General features: G+C 41.9%; 1 protein-coding gene and 1 long non-coding RNA gene across 3 annotated transcripts in view; both read right to left on the minus strand.

The window, feature by feature from the left end:
* Positions 1 to 6,380: 6,380 nt before the first annotated feature.
* Positions 6,381 to 8,296, minus strand: LOC118566172. 2 transcript variants are annotated; one of them, XR_004932865.1, is made up of 4 exons: positions 7,869 to 8,296; positions 7,614 to 7,697; positions 7,221 to 7,367; positions 6,381 to 6,961 (listed from the first exon to the last, which is right to left on the minus strand). It is a non-coding gene; the product is annotated as an uncharacterized LOC118566172 (long non-coding RNA). The 2 variants fall into 2 exon arrangements; XR_004932864.1 differs by lacking the exon at positions 7,869 to 8,296 and having other exon boundaries at positions 7,614 to 7,705.
* Positions 8,297 to 11,400: 3,104 nt separating this feature from the next.
* LOC105938509 (calcium-independent phospholipase A2-gamma) overlaps positions 11,401 to 21,900 on the minus strand; it is a 37,171-nt gene continuing 26,671 nt past the window's right edge. The window contains exons 9-10 of the mRNA XM_012880255.3: positions 19,802 to 19,997; positions 11,401 to 14,158 (exon numbers count right to left, since the gene is read on the minus strand). Of these exons, the coding sequence (XP_012735709.2) occupies positions 13,890 to 14,158; positions 19,802 to 19,997 (465 nt within the window). The 3' untranslated portion in view covers positions 11,401 to 13,889. The remainder of the gene's footprint in view (positions 14,159 to 19,801; positions 19,998 to 21,900) is intronic.

Here is a 21,900-nt window from a genome sequence, read left to right on the forward strand (position 1 = left end):
GTTCTGGTGGATTTTTATTAAAACATGAATAACCACGAGATCGAGAGTCTGATGCATCACCTGTTGGGGGACCTATTTTGCGGCGTTTGGGCTTGTGATCAGCTTCCATTACTCAAACGCACGTACAGTGGCCCGGCCTATTTTATCGTCAACACTCATCCTTCACACATGCCTGGTGAACACTGGCTAGCTCTGACTTTGGAAGAGAATGATAGAGCCACCTTTTTCGACTCTTACGGATTTCCTCCGGATTTCGAATTTTATCCCTCGAGCATAGTGACATTTTTGAAAGAGAGATCCTCGAAAATATTGTATCATAATCGTCAACTTCAAGACACTCTATCAGTCGTGTGCGGTCATCATTGTGTTTATTATCTTTGTCATAAAGCCTGCGGGCTATCGATGCATGACATATTGGCTACCTATGATGACAGTGTTTATAAAAATGATGTCATGGTATTTGATTTTGTGAAAAAATATCAGCGTTGTGTAAAAAATAGGGTCTCGTGCTCGTTTAATCACGGAACGTGTTCTTTACAAATGTTTAAAGATTGTTACAAGTTGTAACTTGTCTAGAAGAAAAACACTGTATACACGAATAATTTGAAACAATAAAAGTATCTTTATTACAAATTTATTTCTCCAGTTTTTTTTTCATACAGAGTTTTAAGGAGAAAATTTCAACCATGCAGGGTTCTTGACTCTTTTGCTCTTGACTCGTTCGTTGTAGGGGGTTGGATGCTCAAAGTCTATTCCGGAGAATTTAGGGGACAACACAATTTTTCCTTTTCGTTTTGCAAAAGGTTTAGGTCCGTTCTTCTCCGATACGTCCGTTTCTGCCATGCCTCTGTATTGGTCACGAGCTTGCGGATTGCTGACTGAGGACACAGGGATGTTTAGCTCCTTCAGGGCGGTCATGAACGGGGTCCAACCTACAGGTTCCTGGGTCTGTGTTTTCCGCTTAAATGGGAGCAGAAGGTTTTTCAGCAAATTGACCAGATGTGAGCCTCCCATCACACGATCCCGATAAACAAATTCCCCTTTCGACGTCCAACTCGTACCATGTAGGGACAACTTTTTCAATATGTATTCAGCATTTTTGCGATCTCTGTTTGGTAGAGCTTTTAGAACTTCGCTGGCGGTTTTATCCAATTCCATAGGAGAGGGTGTAGAAGCAGTAGAATCAGAGCCAGAGTCCGCCTCACCGTCATTATTGTCCGGGGTAGGGTTACGCTGCAAAGTTAAAGTCACTCTGGGTTCCTCCAGTTGACTTTGTTTGATCAGAGTCAGATATCTCTGAAGAAGAGCGTTGTACCTTTTAATTTTTTCATAAGAACTTAGTCCCTGTTCATTCAGTATCTCTCTCATTTTAGAATCCAAATCCTCTTCAGCCGTCTGTCTGATAGAAGGCTCTGACGGAGTCAAACGTTTGAACTGATGCGGAGAGACGAGATACATCTTTTGCGCCGTCCTAAGAGACATTTTCTCATCTCCTGATGAGACCTCCCACCAGCTCTCCGATTAAAGGAGCCACAACGCTTAGCAGGGGTAAAATAAACCCACCTGTTTGATTTTTCAGAGCCAGCTGCTTACGTTTTAAACCCGTTCTTTTATCAGCCAGCAATCTGATGATTTTTTTCTGCTTTTGCAGTTTTTTATGTTGAGCGGGAGATACTTTAACGTTACCTTTTAAGATGTTCAGAGCTATTTCACACAAGGCTTTGAGAAAATCCGGCGAGCAGTGAGCGAGAATGTCTTTCCGTTTCTGTGGGGTGGCATGATACAGAGCCCTAAAAAGAGGTATGTTCCTTTTTATGCGAGCTGACATGGTAAATTAATTTACTTGGGTACATACACAGCCGGCCACTGACCAGGGAGCATCCCCGTTCTCAGTCTGAAACGATCTGGGCAAGTGGGAGTCAGATCGACAATTAAATACCCGTGAGGTTCTCTGGTGGCGTCTTGAAAACTCTCCATAAAGAACGTTTTCTCTGACGGGAACATCTGACGGGCTAATATATTCAGCTGCAGTTTATCTCTGGGGTTCTTAAACAACACCATATAATTAGTATTTAAACTGATGGTGCGGCTGTACTTGCCTTGATGAAACACATTCTGAGTCAGCATCATCACGCTCATATTTCTGTGATGTCTGTATTGCGTAAAAATCTTGACCACTTCTGGATGCTCCGAAGCCTGGAAAATTACATCGTCCAATATAACCAGATGATTCTGATCAGGAGGAAACAGATTTTCATCATCAAAAGAATCAGGTAGTCCTTCGATGAATTTAATCTTTTTATTCATTCTCTGCAATTCAGCGTACATGGGTTGAAGAGATGTATAAATCCATACAATATTTACAGGTACAACATCCATAACATGGTTACAATTCTGCAAAACACGTTTAACAAAAAAAGATTTTCCACACCCGCTCGGACCCACTATCAGACATGAAAAAGGGGTTTTGAATCTAGGGTCAAATTCAATCTCCTGTGTTTCACCAGAGAGCGACATTGTTCTCGGTTAACCTTTTTAGTAACCAAAAGGGAGAGTTGTTCCGTCAGGAAAAAGCCTTCTTTTGTCATACACCAAGCGGAACTTTTTCTGAAATGTGGCATTTTTAAGTTGGAAGTTTCTTTTATCCCTCCTGATGGTATGCTGCGGAGCTTCTAACACACCCCCTGTAGACCCCTGCAGATAACTTTCTACCAACTCTTTCACACTGTCAAAATTCACCCTCTCACCTCATTCCTGAGTTTGAGTGATGCCTTTACAACGCATCACAACTTTTTTCTGGTTTCTTGTCTGGTAAGCGTAGCTTTTGGGGCCTGTTGAAACAAATTGCTGTATGGTATCACCTCCCAGCTCATCCGTTAAATCCCCCAAATAATTTCCCAGCTCGAGGGAGGTCTGACCCGGTTTAACCACGTAGATCAGGCTGTCTGTGTCAATGTACAAAACGCGCTCCTGAAGTGGTTCGAGACAGGTGAATAGTTTCAACCGTGCGTGTGCTGTGGTAAACGCCGCGATAAATACATTATTCACCTTGTTAGGCAGGGAGATGCATCGCTTGTTGTATTTCCACTGAATCATACACATGTCATCGTTCAGAAAGTGAAAGTAGCACACCGTGTATTTACCTGAAAACAGGAAGTTAAAAAACTCTGCTGAGTCTGTCACAATGGTAGTTTTAGCCAGATCATTTCTCTGGGCAAATTTTCCCCAAAAACTGTTCAAACACAGTTTAGCCACTTGCCTTTTAGCAGGATTGACCTCAATCTTCCGTACATCTAGCTGGATGCCTTGGTTCAGTTTGTAGTCTGCCACATACTTTAACCTGCTCTCCTCATCCGTCGCTTCAGCGGGGAAACCTGAAGCTTCCTGCTTACCCTTGAGAAAAGTGTTGATATACGGTTTAAAGATTGAACTGCTCTGGTTCTCAAAATGCCAAACCTCTGTGATTTCAGCGACGGTGTAACCGAGTTCCAGAGCTTTGTTGAATTCGAGGGTTACCCAGACCCCCGTCAACGCTCTCTCTCGGTCAGTGTGGCTGCATGGGCCTGCCTGGTAGTTCATTTCGGCGCAAGCACGGCAGAGAGTAAAAACAAGTTTACCGGTAGATGTCTTGTACGGCAAAACAGGAAAAAACAGACCGCGGGGTGGAAACACAGTCGCCCTGATGAACCCGAAATAGTTACATGGATCGTCAAAATCTTTGCAGATGATTTTGGGGTGGCCGAGAGGATAGGGACAGTTTGCGTTCACGTACGGGTACAATGAGGTAAAATCTACATAATGCACCGATTCCTCCTCCTCCGCCGTGTACCGGAGTCTGAGAGCACAAGTACGGCCGCCGTACAAAGCTTCTCGCGGGGAAAGAGGCTCTGGTGCGTTGAAAGACTGTAGAAACCTTTTGAGACCCGGGTGCGACTCCTTCATTAGGATCCAGTCGTGTTCCCATATAACTTCTAATTGCACGCCGTAAACCGATTGCAATAACCTCGCTCTCTCCATGGTAGCAGAGTGAAATGTTTCAAAGCAAACCCCCCTGAGAGGACAGGTCTGGTCGGGTGGAAAGCAAGTGGGACACCCATGAAAAAAACACCCGTTGAACTCAAATGCGATTTTCACCCGTTCAACCTCCGCGTATCCATCGATGTGATAAGGGCCGATTTTCTTTTCACCTTTATTGAGCGCATGCTGAATGAAAATGCCGCGTTCCTGAGCTACCCATTCTAACCATTGAATAGACGCGTTCGAAAATGTTTTACATTGACGTCGGTAATCCACCGGGGAGGGGATCGCGAGAGTGTTAGGAGGGAGGAAATTGGATGTGAAAACTTTCATACAAGCTGATGCAATGGTGATTGACTTTAAAGGATCCACGGTTGTCTCTTTAAAGAACTCTTCTCTGAATTTCACACAAGCCTTGAAAAGAATCTCCACATCATTTTGACAATAATAAAGAGCTTCTTTCTGAAAGTCAAAGGGATGTTTACAAGCCTCATTGTACCAAATGTAAAACCGTTCCTGTTCGGCGGGATTCATGCGGTCTACCGCGTAGAAGCAGGGGGGAGGAAGCGGACCCACGTAGTTTAAAGTCTTCTCAGAGGAGAACAAGTGAGGGAAAAACCCTTTACACTGATCGGTGAATCCTAATGCTTTTGGCATTTGGCTGAGTTTCATAGTAAGGAATGAAAGACTGTCGATGAATTTCAGAGTGTAATCAGGCTCGGTAAAACAGAGAACTTTACTTCCCTGTGTGATGAGGTACGGTTTAATGCCCAATTCAACCATTACACTCAGAACCAAGTAAGAGTCAAACCCACGACTGTTGTGAGCTAGGAAAGTGTAACCTTTATAACAAGGTTTTCTAAAATGGAGCAGAAAATCCCTAACGCAGTTCAGACCGTAAGAGTACCAAACATCTCCCGCCAAAGTTTTTGTGTAGACGAGGAATGGGATGTGTCTCCCGGTTTGATCTGTAAAAGTTTCAAAATCGTAAAAAAACAGTTTATTGCCGAGTTCAGGGTCTGTCAGTGTGGGTTGAATGTAACACTGATGCTCGTTTAACGTTACATCAACACCGCTAGGGAGTTTCTGACGACAGACTGTACATTTCATTGAACACTCGTGAGGCTTGCTGTCTCCGCTTGCTGCTAGATCATATAGCTTTTTACACACAGGACAGAGTTTAGTGGTTTCACAGTTACTCACATGCTTTCCGAGGTAAGGTCTCAATCTGGGCTGTTTGTGCCTATCGAGGCAGAATGAATTACGACAGATTCGGTTACAATCTGTGCATTGTACAGGGTTGTGCTGTTGCAGAGTACATCTCGGATCGAGACAAACTGAGCAATGACCTTCGCAGTTATGCCTGTTTATGTTTTGGAAACCGGTAAAACAGTAGTTGCAAATGTAGTTAGAACCGGTGAACCCTGCCAGGTTTTTAATGCCGTAATAATGGTTTTTGAACAGAAGCAGAAAAATAGGATTTGAACGATCGGAAAAGTCAGTCTGGAATTTACGAAGCATTGCGTCCTTACCGTCTTTATAGAAAACGAGAATTTTCCTGTTGACAATCTTTTCAAATTTTTGCACGTCGCTGAAAGTGACGGGGGTTTGCTCTGTGAGGCCCGCTGTGCGTTGCCAAAGTACAGCTTGCTGCACGGCTTGGGCATCTGTAAAAGCAGGGTTACACAGATGGGCAAGACTGATTGAAAAACAAAGCTGATCAGAACGATTGGCAACGATATACAAATGTTGACGTTTTTTACGAATCAGTTCACTGTCCAATGTTTTTTCGGCTTTACGTTTGCCACCTCCATGAGGGTTTCTTACAACCTGAACAATCATTTCTAAGTTGTTTGGATCCGGCAATTCCGCGTTTGACTGCGTTAAATCCTCTAAAAATTCCAGAAATGCAGGCAGAATTGAATCACGTTCATCATTTACCTGAACGATGGCGTGATGAGAAAATCCTTCTCCGCTCAATTCTAGTTGAATAATATCGCTACGAGAGGCAAGGCGAGCAGCTGACTCTGCGAGCTCGGTGAGAATATGATACACTTGTGTGTAAAATTCGGCGGGGTTGGGAGCGTCGCCGGCTCGCGAGGCAATGACGTTGAAAGGACGTCTTATTTCTGTAACATTGAAACCTTCTCGCTCTCTCTGAGTTTGTTGGGTATGTTCAGAGCTGTTTACAGCTGACTGTCCATGACTGGTGCAGGGTTGATCCGCTCGGTCGGGTGCAATGAGAGATGGCTGTTGAGGCTGGTTGGATGTGGGATTTGGCAAAGCAGTATTGGAAGAACCAGTGGGATTTTGTTCACCGTTTTCTACAAGACCCCCACCGTGTTGCACATACTGAGCGTTTGTAGGATTAGGGCTAAATGTTTGAGAGAGAGAAACGTTTAATTGATGGATCGCTTGTTCTAACCTGGACGGTGAATGTGGAGCTACATTGAAAGAACCAGGCACATGTTGAACAGGAAGATTTTGAAGGTCATTAACCATTTGTGTGATTTCGTGTAAAGCGTTTGTAACTTGCTGTTGAAACTCTAAGGAATTATTTTCAAGTGAGTATGGTTGAGAGAAAGAATCATTTAATCGTTCGATGGCTCGTTCTACAGATAGTAAACGTTCAAGATCCAAATCTGGACCCTGAGTTCTGAGGGGGGAATTTGGGGTTAGATTGAGAAATTCGGTTGCAGGGTATACAGGGAAATTACGGAGTTCATTCACAGCTTCAACAATTTCATACAATGCATTTCTCATTTGCTGGCCATCCATTTTAACAGAGGTCACAATTTAAAAGGTTAACTCTACTGTAGCGTTGAGATCTTGGCGATTTCGTCCATCAGACACTTGCAGCTTCTCAGAAGTTCAGAGCATTTCCGGCTGTGGAACCCTCCTTTGCGACCGGAAAGTGGAATTTTCTGAATACTCTCCACCGTTTCTGTAATATGAGAAAATAATTATAATTAGGAGAGAATACAACATTGATTTATTATACGAGAAACCAAATTGTAGAAAAATAATAATTATAATAATGATAATAATATTAAGTGATAATAAAAAAAGAAAACAGTCATTGATTTATTTCGTCATACACTAACTGTACATACAGGTTTTTAATAAAGAAGGAGGCTGTTTTTTTTTTATTCATTTTATTAAAGGAAACATAGTTCTTTGAAAGCTTTGAGATTCACATTTACCTGTGATAATCTTCCGGGCTTTAATTATTCTGGATAAGTTTTTGTTGATGGCTTCTTGAAACCTCAGGGTGGTAGAATGTAGCTTCACCAAACTGGATAGTTGCCTCTTACGTTTTAAAGAGGGTGTTCCCCGTCTGGCAGTTGGGGCTGCAAAATAAAAAATAAAAATAAAAAATAAATAAAAAATTATAATATATATATAAATAAGTAAATACAATTAAATAAATGAGTAAAAACCAGCATATAGGTGAAAAGTGAAGAGAGGCCGAGGAGCAGAGGTGTGATTCGAACACACACACACACACACACTCTCACACACACTTTAAGACTTTAAATAAAGAAAAAATGAATTAATTATTAAGTTAATTAATGAAAAAAAACTGTATTACTAACCCTGTGAAGAGGTTGCTGGCAGATCAGTTTGAGGTGCGTTCGCGGGTTGTATCTCTGCACCTTCAGCAGCGAAAGGGCCTGCTTCTGTTAAGAAAGAAAGACGGAGCTTTTTAATGGAGCGAATTACACGCATACAATGATTGCAGCAGAAATAAACACACACACACACACACACAATGAGAACATGAAACTGGGCTAATTCAGAAAAATAAAATCGATATATAGTTTCAGAGTTATAAAGAATGGTAAACTTACGAGGCGTTGGGTTTACTGGTGGAATCGTTCCTTGTGGTACAACCGTTTGGACCCTGTTGGTTTGCGAGGTGGGCAGTTTTGTTTTTTTTTATACTGAGAAGGGGTGTGGTTAACGTTGAAGGGGGGAGGTATTGGCTGTTGTGTGGAGGGCGGGTCTAAAAAGCAACCACTTTCTTGATCCTCAAAACGTCTCTCCAGTCGCAACAGTTGCAGAACAGCGTTGACATCCGGTCTGCTATCATCTTGTCACGCCATGCGTTAAGCAGAAAAATAACCGGAGTTGTTTTATCTTGAGCCTGTCTCGGAGTTGCGCGGAAGAAACCATCGACCGGTAAGCCCCGTTTTTGATTGTCATGTTGGTGAGAAGATCCTATTTGTTGAATCTGTGTCAGTTTCGAATTCCTAAAGTGGGGGAGGGGACCGGAAATGGGGGGAGGGGTATGGATTCCGGAAGTGGGGGAAGGGACCGGAAATGGGGGAGGGGTATGGATTCCGGAAGTGGGGGAGGGGACCGGAAATGGGGAGGGGTATGGATTCCGGAAGTGGGGGAGGGGACCGGAAGTGGGGGAGGGGACCGGAAATGGGGAGGGGCCGGAAATCAAAGGGGGACCGGAAATGATTAGGGTCATAAATCATCCGTCAATTAAAAAGTGACAGAAGGTATATCCTATTAGTGTGTATTGTCTCCTTAAATATGATGGCTTTTACATTTCAAGCCCAAAGACCATGACAAATTTCTCAAAGCAATTAGTTATTAATTGAGAGAACCAAAAAAAATTAAAATCAAGGCATCTAGACTGCCTTCAATTGACATTTTAGACTGGACCTGTGTGTGGTTTTAAAATTGAGTCTAGTTTAGAGGTTCAACAAAGCACTGAAACGATTCATATTTGAACATGTATAAGCAGCATAGTTGTGCCAGATATTTGAAACCGTGATCCAAAAATCTTTTCATAACGTGGAACAATTCAGTCCAGATCTAGCGCGGGAGGCAGAGTTGACTGAATTTGCCAGTCAGCAAACAAACCTGCACTTTACCAAAAGGATGAATTAGCCACAGCATTGTGTTGTTTCCTGCTTTATGGAACATAAAGAAAGTAAAACCTAAGTACGTCTTTGTTCGTTTGTGCATAAATGTTCAGAAAAATCTCTAGAATTTTGAAATTAAAATATGTAGAAACCACTGAGCTATATTATACACTGGAGTGCTGATTTTGCCAAAAAACTGAAGTCACTGGCCGCCATCTTACTACTCCCTACTCTCACAGAATTCCATAGGATTTGGTTGCAACAACAAACAGTTTTCTGGCTGTGTGAAAACGTTTCACTGGTAATTTTACAGTCAGTGGATGTACTAACACTATCAACTACTAGGACTTTAGGTGCTGAAATATTTTACATGTTATTCATATTAAATATATATGTATATAAGTATGTGTATATGTATATATGTATATATATGTATACACATATGTAAATATATGTTTTTGTATATTGTTATGTATATATTTATAAATGTTAAACATATATATTTAAATGAATTAAATGCAAAATATTTCAGCACATGACTTTCTCAGTACTTGATATTTTTAGAACATAACATAAAAGTATATGGCATTTGACATTTTAAAAGTCTTAAGCCCCCCCCTGAACTTGAGAAAATCCTCGTTATTCGATGCTGCAGCGCACATATTCCCTAGTTACTGAGGGGAAATAGGGAGTACCAATATGGCGGCTGGTGGCTTCAAAGTGACTCGTTCAAACAGACGGTGATTAGCACTCCAGTGTATTATATAGCTCAGTGGTAGAAACCCTGAAGGTTGGCTCTTAATTTGTTCTTGTGGATAGAGGTATGGATCGAGGCAGTTAACAGCACCGTGGCCTTGCAGCATGAAGGTCCAAGTTTGAATATTCTCTCTGTGCATTTGTGGTTTCTCTCTGGGTACTCTTGCTTTTTCCCACAGTCCGAAAACTCGATGGGTAGCTGGTCTCCCTAAACCGTCCTTGGGTTTGAGTGTGTGTCTGCATGGTTGTTTGTCCTGTGATGGACTAGCAATATTAAGTCCAGGATGTACTCCATGTCCAATGACTGCCGGCGCCAGCTCCCCGCCACGTGACCCTGCAAGGTTAAACAAGCATAAATCTAAAAGCACCAGAGTGTTCAAGGAACAGGTCAATAACAGCCCCCGCCAGTGCCGCTGGCCACGGAGGAAAGGAAAGGAAGTTGGATTACTTTTGGCGGACTAGCAAGGCGGGAAGGAAAGCATGGTAGGACGCAGCAAGAGAAGAAGAAAGGTAGGAGTGTAGAGGTTAGAGAAGGGACGTTGAATACAGGGACGGTGAAAGGTAAAGGCGGAGAGCTTGCAGGCATGACGGAGCGAATGAAGGTACATGCTCTATGTGTAGAGGACACCAGATGGAAGCAAAGATAGGCCAGGAGCGTCGCAGGCGGGTTCACTTTGTTCAAAGTTCACAAATCTGTTTTTTTTATAAGAAAATTTAACAACAGTTACTAATGTTAGAAAACTCCAAAGACAATGGAAGGAAGCCAGTTATTTAAGTTACACAGTAAAATTATTCATAGACATAAAACATCTCATGCTTACATGAAATTGAATAGGATGTTTTTTAACAACAAAACGTATGACGTTGTGTTAGCTGCAACCGTTCTAGCCACAGTGATAAATGGGATAAACTTGCCCCTCTAATCCCAAACAGCCTACAAAAGTAATGGATATTTTGATGCTGTTTTGTTCCTATTTGAAATGTATCTAATAACCTATGACTGTAGTTATAAAAATGAAAAGTTAGAGAGAATTATGTAGGTTGTTCAGACTAAGATACATTCTGTGACCGTGCTCACACAAAGTGCAGCGCCTCTCGTCACTTTGCTTATCCTAGAACAGTAACGGGGCGCCAACACTTTCTGTTCATTAAAACAAAAATAAAGAAACAAAAAAAAAGAACAACTTTTTATTTCTCCAGTTTTCACTGTTGCGGAATTCCAGGCAAAACTTTGTTTGTGAAAGCCCCGTCTCCTGCGAGCATCGCTGAAGCCGTTTCTCACATCCTCTGCTTTCTGAAGCTGTTCTTGTGTTTTCATGTGAGAAGTTGGTGAACTGTGTTGGTGTGCAGAAGTTTCTGCTTTGTTGGGGGGGGGGGGGGGGGGGGCTTTAGCAGAGCCTTTCTGCTCACCTTTCTCCATTTTATGACAGATCCAGGATGACTGGGGAACTCACACTCCCCTGACAAACAGACCCCTACCTCTGCAACACCCATTTGAGTTAAAGCATAACAACACACTTATTTGGCCCTGGATGTGAATGTTGTATATTTTTAAAAAAAAATTAGATCAGCTTTGCATCCTGAGTCCAAAGGGCCGATCACTTCAATAATTAGGCAACTGCGAGTACACGTTATGGACTTAATATCTACGCTTCTCCTGAGATGATCCACGAGCCGTTGGTGAAACCGCCGCTTTACTCAGATCATAATCGGCTTATCTTGAAATAATTAGAGGAGGCGGGACGCGTTGTGGTTCAGTGATAGGTTTTAATTGCATTATCAAACAGCATTTATACTGGACCAACCGGAGATGGACGGAAGAACTAAAACAATCAGGACGATATCTGTAGGCGTCTTACTGCGCGTCCCTCTGGGAGTGTCTGCCAGTTACACAGTGCTTGACCCGGTCGGGTCTGGAAACGGACAACCCGCTTTAAATACAGCAGCAAACAGAGATCCCCCTTTTCCCACTGTAGCCAGTGAATAACAACAAAAAAAAAGCCTAGTCTGTTTTAATACAATCCTTCAGGAACAACCTGCATCGTTTCAGAAAACATTACAGCATGGGAGAGAGGAAACGCCAACAAATGTAGACAGAGTGAGAGAGGCATGAAGGAAAAGAACAGGCAATATAAAAGTGTTTAAAACAAGTTAACTTTAAGTTGAAACAACACATCGACATCATGACAGCTACTTAGTTTGGATCTCTGTTAAATAACATTTGTGTGATTTACATCTCTACAGTATCTTATATTAATTTATATATTTGTAATACTTGTAATGCCTGAAGTGAGCCCTCATCTACTAATTGTGTGACACACACAGTTCACCTATAGCTGCATTGTAAAACGTGCAAATTTGAGTCATTTCAACTGGGAAATATCACATGCAGTATAGGTGCACGACTCGACCCGGATTAGATCATTCACAAAACTTTACCACAGTTAGGGAGCTATAATTATCTCCTTCTAAACGAATCTAAAGGAAAACAAAACGCAATGACTATTCTGAGCGACTGCAAACACGCGTTTGTGTATTTACCGTCACAAAGAAACATTTTAAAACACAGCTGCACCGAGGAATTACCTGAAATGGACGATTTTTCATCTGTGGGCTTCACGCTCAGAAACCCAAAGTTTCAATCATGTTGTGAGCAGTGAGCGCAACACATGCTACCAGTCCGCGCTAACCACAACGCTCTTCGGTGTTGCCATAGTTACAAAGGGACGACGACTCTAATTTAGCTAATTTCAGAAAAAGTGTTTCGCTATGAAGTCAGGGCAAGCAGAGAAGCTGCTAAAAGCCATTTCAAAAGGAAAGGACGTTTGAAAGGAAGCTGCTACAACAGCTAGCTTGACGTCGGTCGATGCCGATTATTTCACCTCTTTGGCTTTTTGTACTTTTACGGTTTTGGCTGAAAAAGCGCAGTCTGCTGCAGGATGTCACTTTACACTTGAGTTTGCTAGTCTTTTTGTTAAATTGCTGAAACAGCGAATTGACCTGGAGATGCCTTCTTCAGACACCAGAACGGCTGAACATCTTACAGCCAACTTGCTCCATTTTATCCTTTAGAGGCTTCAGTCACTGTCTGCCAGGGGACATGCTGCATCTGGAAATGTTAGCAGCCCTCTGCAAATCTCAGAGTTAACTGTATACCTTTTAAAAAGGGAAAAGACACAGAGAGTGCCGTTTTACGAATGCTTGACATGGTAATCGCTAATAGAAGATGCTAACCACAGTTGAAAAGGAAAACCTCAAACCATCAGGTCTTTGTCTTAAATTGGTAAAAACTCATTTTACAGCAATTGCTCCCCGGCAAACACATGTTGAGGAAACCTTTGCAGCTGATATATAACTCATTAATAACTGCTCATAGCTGTGAGACTTGAAAATGAATTGAATGCCGGTAATTATGCTTATGAAAGTGAAATCGGACTGAGCTAAAACTGGACACTGGAAACTGGCAGCAAATCTCTGATCTTAAATCTTTCATTGTTAAAAAAAAAAAAAAGCTCACAATTAAAAACTGCTCACTTGTGAAATCTCATAATTCTTGGAATTAGATGTTGCTATGAATATTTTTACTGTTAAGGCTTTCTTCACTCCATGGAAAAGAGGAGACTGACGTTGATGTCACTCATCTTTCTGTCTCCAAATATGCAACAAGTGACATCAGTATGTTAGCATTAGAACCAGAAAGAAGTAAAACTATCAAGCTTTGTAATTTCTATGCTTTCAATTTCACCAGGCCTTTATCTTGAATCATGGCAGCTCTCTGCTAGCCTTGACTTCATATCCCTTAAACTAATAATAGCAGGAAAGTCAACATGCTCAACACCTCTAAATCTTATTGACTGTGTTGTTTGAATACCATTCAGCAAGATCCTAAATCTCAACATTTTTAATTAAAAAAAAAATCACGCTAAAATAAGCAAGACGCACATAGTAACCAGATAAAATGTTATCTGCCAAAGTAGCTGGCAGTGAGGATTGCTTACGTGGGAAGTGCCAAAGCTCTTGGCACATTAACACTAAGAATATCTGTCAAAGTGTTGGTGAGTGGAGAAGGCGGTTGGCATTTTAGATGCATTTCACACAGGTTTTCTTCTTTTTTACAGCTACTGGTCAAAAAAATAATAATACATTAACTATGCTACAGTAACCACGGTAACGTGACAATGTAAATGTGGATGAAGGAGAGAGCTTGGGCTGGGGAAAAGTCACTTCTCTTTGTTGCTACAGCTTTGAAGAGAGGCCGTTGTACATGTCGGCCCTGAGCCTGGCCCACTCTGCCATCCTCTGGACGGAGCTCTTCTCTCGAGTGAGGATGCGAGCGACCTTCCTCAGCTTTTCGTCATTCCTCTGCAGGTAACGGACGCCCTCGGCCTGCAGCAGGTTGAGCTTCTCCAGCCGGCTCTCGTCCATGGACACCTCCTCGCTCACGAAGGGGTTGAAGCGGAAGTAGGTGTCGGGAGGGAGGAAGGCGTCCAGCATGGCGTGAACCTCTGGCGGACAGAGAAGAACGCAAGAGAGAGTGAGTGACAAACTAATAAGCACGCAATTAACCTGGCGATGGCTGTAGCACGTACGAACATTCAGCAGCTGTGTTTGGTTTGCGAAGAGGACACGCGAAGCCACAATGTGTCGGGACAGTGATGGCGTTACACGTGTCACTGAGGGAGCGCTTGGAGCTGAAAGCCTGAGGTAGGTCCAAGAGAAACCGTCCGACTTATCTGCCTTAGCTGTCTCCATCTGCCTTGCATGACTGGTTTTAAAATCAACAGCTTTTCAGTTCAAGCAAACAGACAGCAGGAAGAAAGGGGAAAGAAACTGGTGTAAATACACCAAACTGATCCAGAAAGATCTGTGTATTTTTTTCAGAACATGTGAAATGTTTGGTCCACTTACTTTAAGTGTCAAAACCAATCAAGGAGTCTTGAAATGTTTAACCCCCCCTAAGAAAAATAAAGTGGAGACGACAGAAACCAACGTGGTGGGCGGTCACAAACATTTCAGCTTGCTAAGGTCAAGGCATGTTAGTTTGGACTGATTAATACCAAACACTGACAGCTATGATCGGGGCCAACATTTTGCGTCCTTACAGACAAAATGTTGTTGTTGTTTTTTTAACAATTTGCTTTAATGAAAAGAAATAGACGGCATTGGATTTATTTCCCCCCCATCTGATAAATATAAGCCAGTGCAACAGATTGAGTCACCTAAGTGGTAAACCTACATTTTATCCCAATATAACCACATCTGATCTGTGAAGGCCTCAGAGGTTTGAAAGAGAGCTTTGATGAACAAACAGCATCATGAACACTAAGGAACACCACAAACAGGTCAAAGCTGTGGAGACGTTTAACGGAAAAACAAAACAGTATCCCGGGTTTGGACCTGTCACTGGTGTTACTACACATTTCAATATAAAAATCCCATCATTCTTGAAAATCTGCATGTAAGGAGGGAAGGAATGAAAGCAGGACACAGAAAGGAAAGGAAGGATGGACACAATCAAAAAAGAAAGAAAGGAGCTAAAAAGGAATGAATGGGGATAGGACACAAGGAAAGAAGAAGTGAAGGAAGAAGTACACAGCTTAGGAAAGAAAGGAAGATAGGGCAAACAGAATGAAAAATGAAAGGAAAGGCTGAAGGAAGGAAGGATGGGGAGGGAAGGAAAGAAGGGTACAAGAATGTAAGGAAAGTAAGACACAAAAACGAAGGACACAAGCAAGAAAATGAGGAAAAAGGCGCTTGAAAAGGAAGAACACCGAAGAAAGAAAAGAGAAACAGCAGGAGGAAACCAAAGGGAGGCCATTGGTCACGGAGTCCTGTAGGCTGGCCTTTGTGGAAGGTGTCGAGAAGAACGCCAGTTTTGCAATATATCAGAAGCAATCTTGTTTACCACAAGCCGTGTAGGCGAAGCAACAGACGTGTGGAGAGGCTGCTGTGATCAGATGAGACCAAAACTGACAACGTATCAGACACAAATGGCACGTCAGCTTAAAGCTTTGCAGTCAGGTACACAGCGACAAGAGTTCCCCATCAGCAGAGAAGATGACAAGGTGAGCACTGTGGCATCCTATTCTATCCATAAACATGCACACACCAGCTCAAAAAAAAAAAAATAATTAAATTAAGTCGGCAGCCAGGGAGCGGCGATCCTTTAACAAACTACACACAGACTCTAAAATGATGGCATGTTTTCCCCAAAAGCATTGGTCACAAAACGCATTACAACCGTCTCCAATCCAGGATTTGTTATGCAGAATGCAGGACACGGTGAGCATCCTAATGTGTTCACAAACAGGTTACCTTCACTGTGCTTCGGTAGCGTAACAAAGAATTTGTAAAGGGTTAAGAGTGTGCAGTGGTCTCAGGAGAAAACTGACCCAAGGTCATCTTTCCAAGACATGTTTAACATGCAGAGCAACGCCACTCTACGCTTAATCTGTGTTTCACTGTCCCGAAAGTTAAAGCCCATTCCATGAAAGGCTCTGATCACATCTTAACTCCAGGTTTACCCTTATCTGACCATAACCAAACAAATACATGTTATGATTCAATGGCAAAAAGAGAGCCAACTGACAAGATGAGGTCATAATTTCTTATATAGGAGGAAACAATTGCACCAAGAAGCAACTGGGTCACCCACGGCACCGGAGCATCGACAGGGAGGGGGAGAGCCCAGTTCAGGCACAGTACCCACGTCGACAGGTGATAAGGACATGAAAAGGCTGCAACCACACAGGGCCACGCTGGAATCCATCAAAGATAGAGTGAAGTACTTTTTATGGCCACTAAACTTATGAAACCACAATGTTTTATTTAGAATTCATTAGGGGAAAGAATGTCTTGTACAAATCTCCTGTTGGTCATTCCTTTTATTTTCAAGTTTAGGCAAACTGACAGAAAAATGTACGGCGTCTCACAGAAGTATTCAGAGCCCCCAAACCTCCTCACATCATGCTGTAACCTCAAACTTCTAAGCGTTTCTTGGAGGTTTAATGGGTTAAACCATAAAACTATGAAAGGGGCAAAGTAAACATGAAACATGGACTTTGTCCCGGCAAAACGGGATTCATATTTATTGAAAAATGTGAAATGCACAGATCCGTTAAGAGTGGCTTAGGTTATCCTGAGCCATCTCTGTACTACTTTGGTGCAGGAGCTAGGAGTTCATCCTGTAACCAGTGGGTTGCTGGTACGAACACCCGCTCCGACTGTCTCAAAGACACTTCCCCTGCTTTACCTGCTGGGAGTGGTCAGTCTGTTATGGCTGCAATGTAGCTTACCACAATCAGCGAGTGAATGTGTGAATGAATTGGTGAATGACTGAATGTAAGGGAAATCGCTTTGGGGTCCTCTGGACTTGATAAAGCGCAGGACAGACCATTTACCATTTGACTTAGGCTGGTGGAAGACAAACTGATCCTGCTAAATTCTCCTACTACTTTCCAATTTTACATTATTTGCTGTTACTCCAGCTTTTACCTTTAAAGTTGCTCTCTGTTTTTTCCTCTTCATGGTAGCTATACATCTGGTGTGACATTTTGTTTAGCTGTGACAGAAGGGGGGGCATCGGCTGAGCTACTGCTATAGATGATACACTTGGCCCTGTCTTTCAGTGTTTAACCCTGTCTCTCTCCAAGACGTAGCTACTGGCTGTATGTGTTCTCTTCATCATCTAGAGTTGAAAACTGAACTCTGCTTAGCTGTGTTTCTCTCCTAAATGAGGCCACTAAAGTAGCTACTATTGCCATTATCCTTTTACTTTTCTCTCTCACATAGAAAGTATTCCTGGGTCAGAGCCTCTCTGTTCTTTTCTGTGTGTGTATTCTGTTTCGTCCTGTTAAAAGACCGTTTCCCTTTCCACTGAGTGAGGGAAGGCTGTAAAGTCAATGACAATACAAGTGACTGTCCACTGTCTCTTCCTGCTCATCCAGGAGGAGTGAATGCTGCAAGTTAATGACTCGATGTAATCTGCTGGGCTTCCTTGCCGGCCATGTTGCTCTGATGTTTTCTGAGCAGGTGCCACTGCCAAGAAACTGGCAGTTTTCCTGTAAAGCAGGTTGTTTGTCCACACAGCTGCAGCCCACCGGCAATCTTGAGCTTGAATGGCGGTAGCGCTGTGCAGGGGAGGGTGTGTGTGTGAGCAGAGCATACACAAGAGTGACTGACACTGCTAACAACCAATCAGAGGCAGACATTCTTCCGGGCTCTGATTGGTTGCTTTAGACCGGGAGCGGTGGATTTATGCAAATGGCATCAGGCCCACAGGGAGAAACCATTTTTTTTCCTCCACAGATTATCTATTTCATATATCATATGTCAGGACATAGCTTTAACAAATATGTTAAAAATATGTACTTATACAACAGTTACCTACCGCAGCTTTAATGTTTGGTGTCAAGTTCTGAGGTGTGGATACTCTTAAAATACTTTGAGTGCTTATCAGACCGTGTGTCGTCTAGTTCCACTTCCTCGCAGAGAGTAGTTGTTCTCACGGGTATATGCTGCCAAACAGTAGCAGTTCTATAAAAGCCCCATAGGGATACTAGACCGGGGTGCTCTCTCAATATCAAAAGAGAAGGGATAAGAGAACAGCTCCAGATAGTGTTTCAAAGTAAGAAGTGCCATATAAACTCTGTAAACTTATCAGCAAAATGTGCACTTGGGAACCCAGCGAGGCTGACCTGGTCTGTCCTTACTTGGCAGCGAGGAAAGTGCTGCAAGTTTCTTGAGCTGTGGGCGGCCGTTGTGTTGAATAATGAGATATATATATAGTGTGATTAGAGAAAACACTCTGTAAGCTACTGGCGAGCCGTTAGGAATACATTTATGAAAGGATCTTGTGGGCTGGATATCATGGGCCAGATGCTTCCCATGGGCCTTCAGCTTAACATGCCCGCATGGGACAACATCAAATATTCCATAACTGTGAAGTGGAAGGGAAAATATACAGGGCCTTCATAATCTATTTTGACTGAGCTCACATAAGTCCATACTTTGTAGAACCCTCTTATGTTGCAATTACAACAGCAACCCATCTGGGGTATTTGTCTTCCCAGCTTTGCACTTCTAGAGACAACTTTTTGTGCTATGTTTCATTGCTAAATAGTTCAAGTTTAACCAGACTAGATGGAGAACTTCAGTAAACAGCAATTTTCAAGTCTTCAGAGACAAGAATAAATGTTAATCCAAATGATTTGGTGGTAGCTCTTGGTGTTTAGGTTTTCTGTCCTGCTTAAAAGGTTAGCCCCTGCACCAGTCTCAAGTCTTTTGCAACATCTACCACAGAGGTCACCAACATGGTGGCCCTCGAGGATAATATGTGGTGCTGCCCACAAGCCTGTTAAAATATATATATATATATATAGCACAACCCTCTAGTGAGCTGCATCTAAAATGTTATTTTATTTAGTTTCTCTTCCTTTTTTTAAGCATGCTTGTATTAACATAGATTTAAAATGATAAATTCCTTTTGCTAGGCACTGTGTAATTTGTACTTTTGTATTTATTGACCAGATTGGTCTGCCAGATGTGGGCACCCGAATAATATTTGTTATTAAATTTGCCACAAAGCAAGAAGAATGATTGGAGAAAACAAGTATTGTCCATGTGTTCTTTATGTTTTACAACAAAAAACAAATAAATTGCTATTATTCTAGAGGACATTATGTGTAAAAACAAAATAAAGCCATGGTGAAGTAACATTTTGGTTCAATTTAGATGTACATGTGTACTTCCAAGCCACCATGAGCTTTCATGGTAGAGTGGAGGAATTTTTCCAGAAACGTCGATAAGAAACGCCCAAGTCACTAGAATAACTACGCATGGGCAAGACCATCTTACCAGCTCTTCTGCTGCTCAGAGGGATCGCGTGAACAAATCTCCCAAATCCACACTTATTTCTTTCTTCTGAGGCCTTCCCCTTCTTCTCATAAAACTTGGTAAGACAGTTTGCTTCTCGCGGCTCTCGGCCATGTTCAAAGAATATAATGAGAGCTGAAACCGAAGCTCACTGAGTTCATTAACACTAGAAGCGCGAATATTCAGCCAGGAGAGGAGCGAGCACGTCACAATGATGTGGGACAACCAATTAGAGAAGATGGCCCACTATACCTTTGGACATCTTGTTCACCTACCCTCAGTATCTGTAGCGCTGCTGATGACGTTGGTAAGCTTAGTCTTGAGGCTCGTATACGTGGTGCTGGTCTTGCCGGCGGTTTCGATGCGTCCTGTGCCGAGCGAAACGACACACTCCAGCGGCGTGTCGGGCCACAAGCACTTACTCTCGTGGATGGCGAGCGCTGTTGGGTTGTTGATCAGCAGACCTCCATCCTAAGCGGAAACACAAGCCGTCTTATGTTAGAGACTGGAACCAATTAATCAGTGTTTGAAAACCAAAAACTGTTAACCGGTTTTTAAAGTCAAAAGATTTTTTTTTATTTATTTTTTTTTAAAAAGCATCATTGTACAGCCGAATAGCCGCTTTCAAATCTGCAAAGGACGGAGCTAAATTGTTGAGCTTTTTCATCCCTTCGCCGCATTATCAGCACAGCTAGCTTTGATATCAAACGGCCGCCCAGGAGTGCTTTTGCTTTGGATCCATACTGTACCCAAGGCAGTGGGGGAGTCACTGTCGAGGGCCGTGGGGATTGTTGAATAGGCATGAGGCTGAGGGGCCGCGGGGCTGAGAGCTGGCAGCAGGATCAAACACGCCGGGGACAGTCCTCATTAAAGAGGCCCGGCTGGGGGGTGAGGGGAGCCGCAGGGGCCCCCCTAAGTGTCTTGGGACGCAGCAAAGGGAAGAGTGCTTGTTTATGTGACTGGGTGTACATGGATGTTTGATCGAAAGAGCATTTTTGCTTTGAGTGGATGTGTATAATTATTAGGGTGTAACCGACATTGCACTTTTAAACATCTAACAGGCACACACACACACACACACACACACACCTCTGCATGCCGTTGCCATCTAAAGGCAATTCTGTACAAATTTGTAAAGGAGTACAAAATAAAAGAGAATATCTGAACTGCCTGCAAAGACAACAGTGCATGATTTTACAGAGCTGGACCGAGAAAATTCCTCTTTAGTACAAACATCACAAAATAGCACAGATGGCTATGGATGCTGTGGAGAGAAAATTACATGACAACAGTTTTTTTTTCTGCAAGACGAAGTAGCTTCCCAGAGAAAGGATGTGTTAGAAGAACAGTATTATAATAACAGTATTATAGAAAAGCAAAAACAACAAGTAATGGCAGATGTTGGGCTAGTAAAACTGACCCAGACACAGGGGTCTTGGATTATTTGTTATTGTTTACATATTAACAATTTCATAATGGTAATGAAGGAACCGTAATATTATCAGCGTAGGTTTTATAAGGCTTCATGTTTTTAAATGTTCTTTTAATTGTATTATTACTGTGACTATTGTCTGAGAAAGGTGCTATATAACTGAAATCTACTTACCTTCAATACCCTGCATTGTTTTGGATCAACAATAATTTATGGACAGCTATTCTGCAAAAAGTTTGACTACTATGTTTCATTAAATTGTAAATGTTTAGTACATTACTGAGCTGATCAAAATAAAATAATAATAAAAAAAATCACAGTTATTGTTTTTCAGGGGTTTAATTAAAATATAAGGTCGCACTTTCTTTAAGAACTCTGTAACAAAATGTTAATACGGTTGTTACAACTACAATAACTAACATTCACAGCATTTAATTACTTAGTAGTATCAGATAATAATAATAATAATAATAATAATAATAATAATAATAATAATAATAATAATAATAAACTACATTGTTTATAGTGAAGAAATATGATACTTTACTATTATTAAATATTTAGTTCCTTGTAATTGCCTGGAACTTATTATTAGGTTTATCTAGTTTAGTTATCTAGGAACACATTCTCGTGAACAAGGTAGTTGCCTTATAAATGAAGACATAATGTTGCAGTGATGAAGTAGCTGTTTCTGTATTATTGCATGGTAATATTACTTCATAACGTCCTGTTTCCCTAGAGTATAAACATGATATAGTATAGATGCTTTTTTTTCCTCAGCCTCAAAATGGGAGGGGCAAGAGAGAATGCTTTTAAAGTAAAGCAGATGTGTGCTGATCTTTATAAATTAGGATATGACTACAAGTGAATAGACAGGAAAATGTTCAGTGTCGATTATGCTGAATAGGCAATAAAAATGATAATGATGAATTTATCTTTAAG

The sequence above is a fragment of the Fundulus heteroclitus genome, chromosome 2 (genome assembly GCF_011125445.2).
Source record: "Fundulus heteroclitus isolate FHET01 chromosome 2, MU-UCD_Fhet_4.1, whole genome shotgun sequence".
In the NCBI taxonomy this organism is placed as follows: Eukaryota; Metazoa; Chordata; class Actinopteri; order Cyprinodontiformes; family Fundulidae; genus Fundulus; species Fundulus heteroclitus.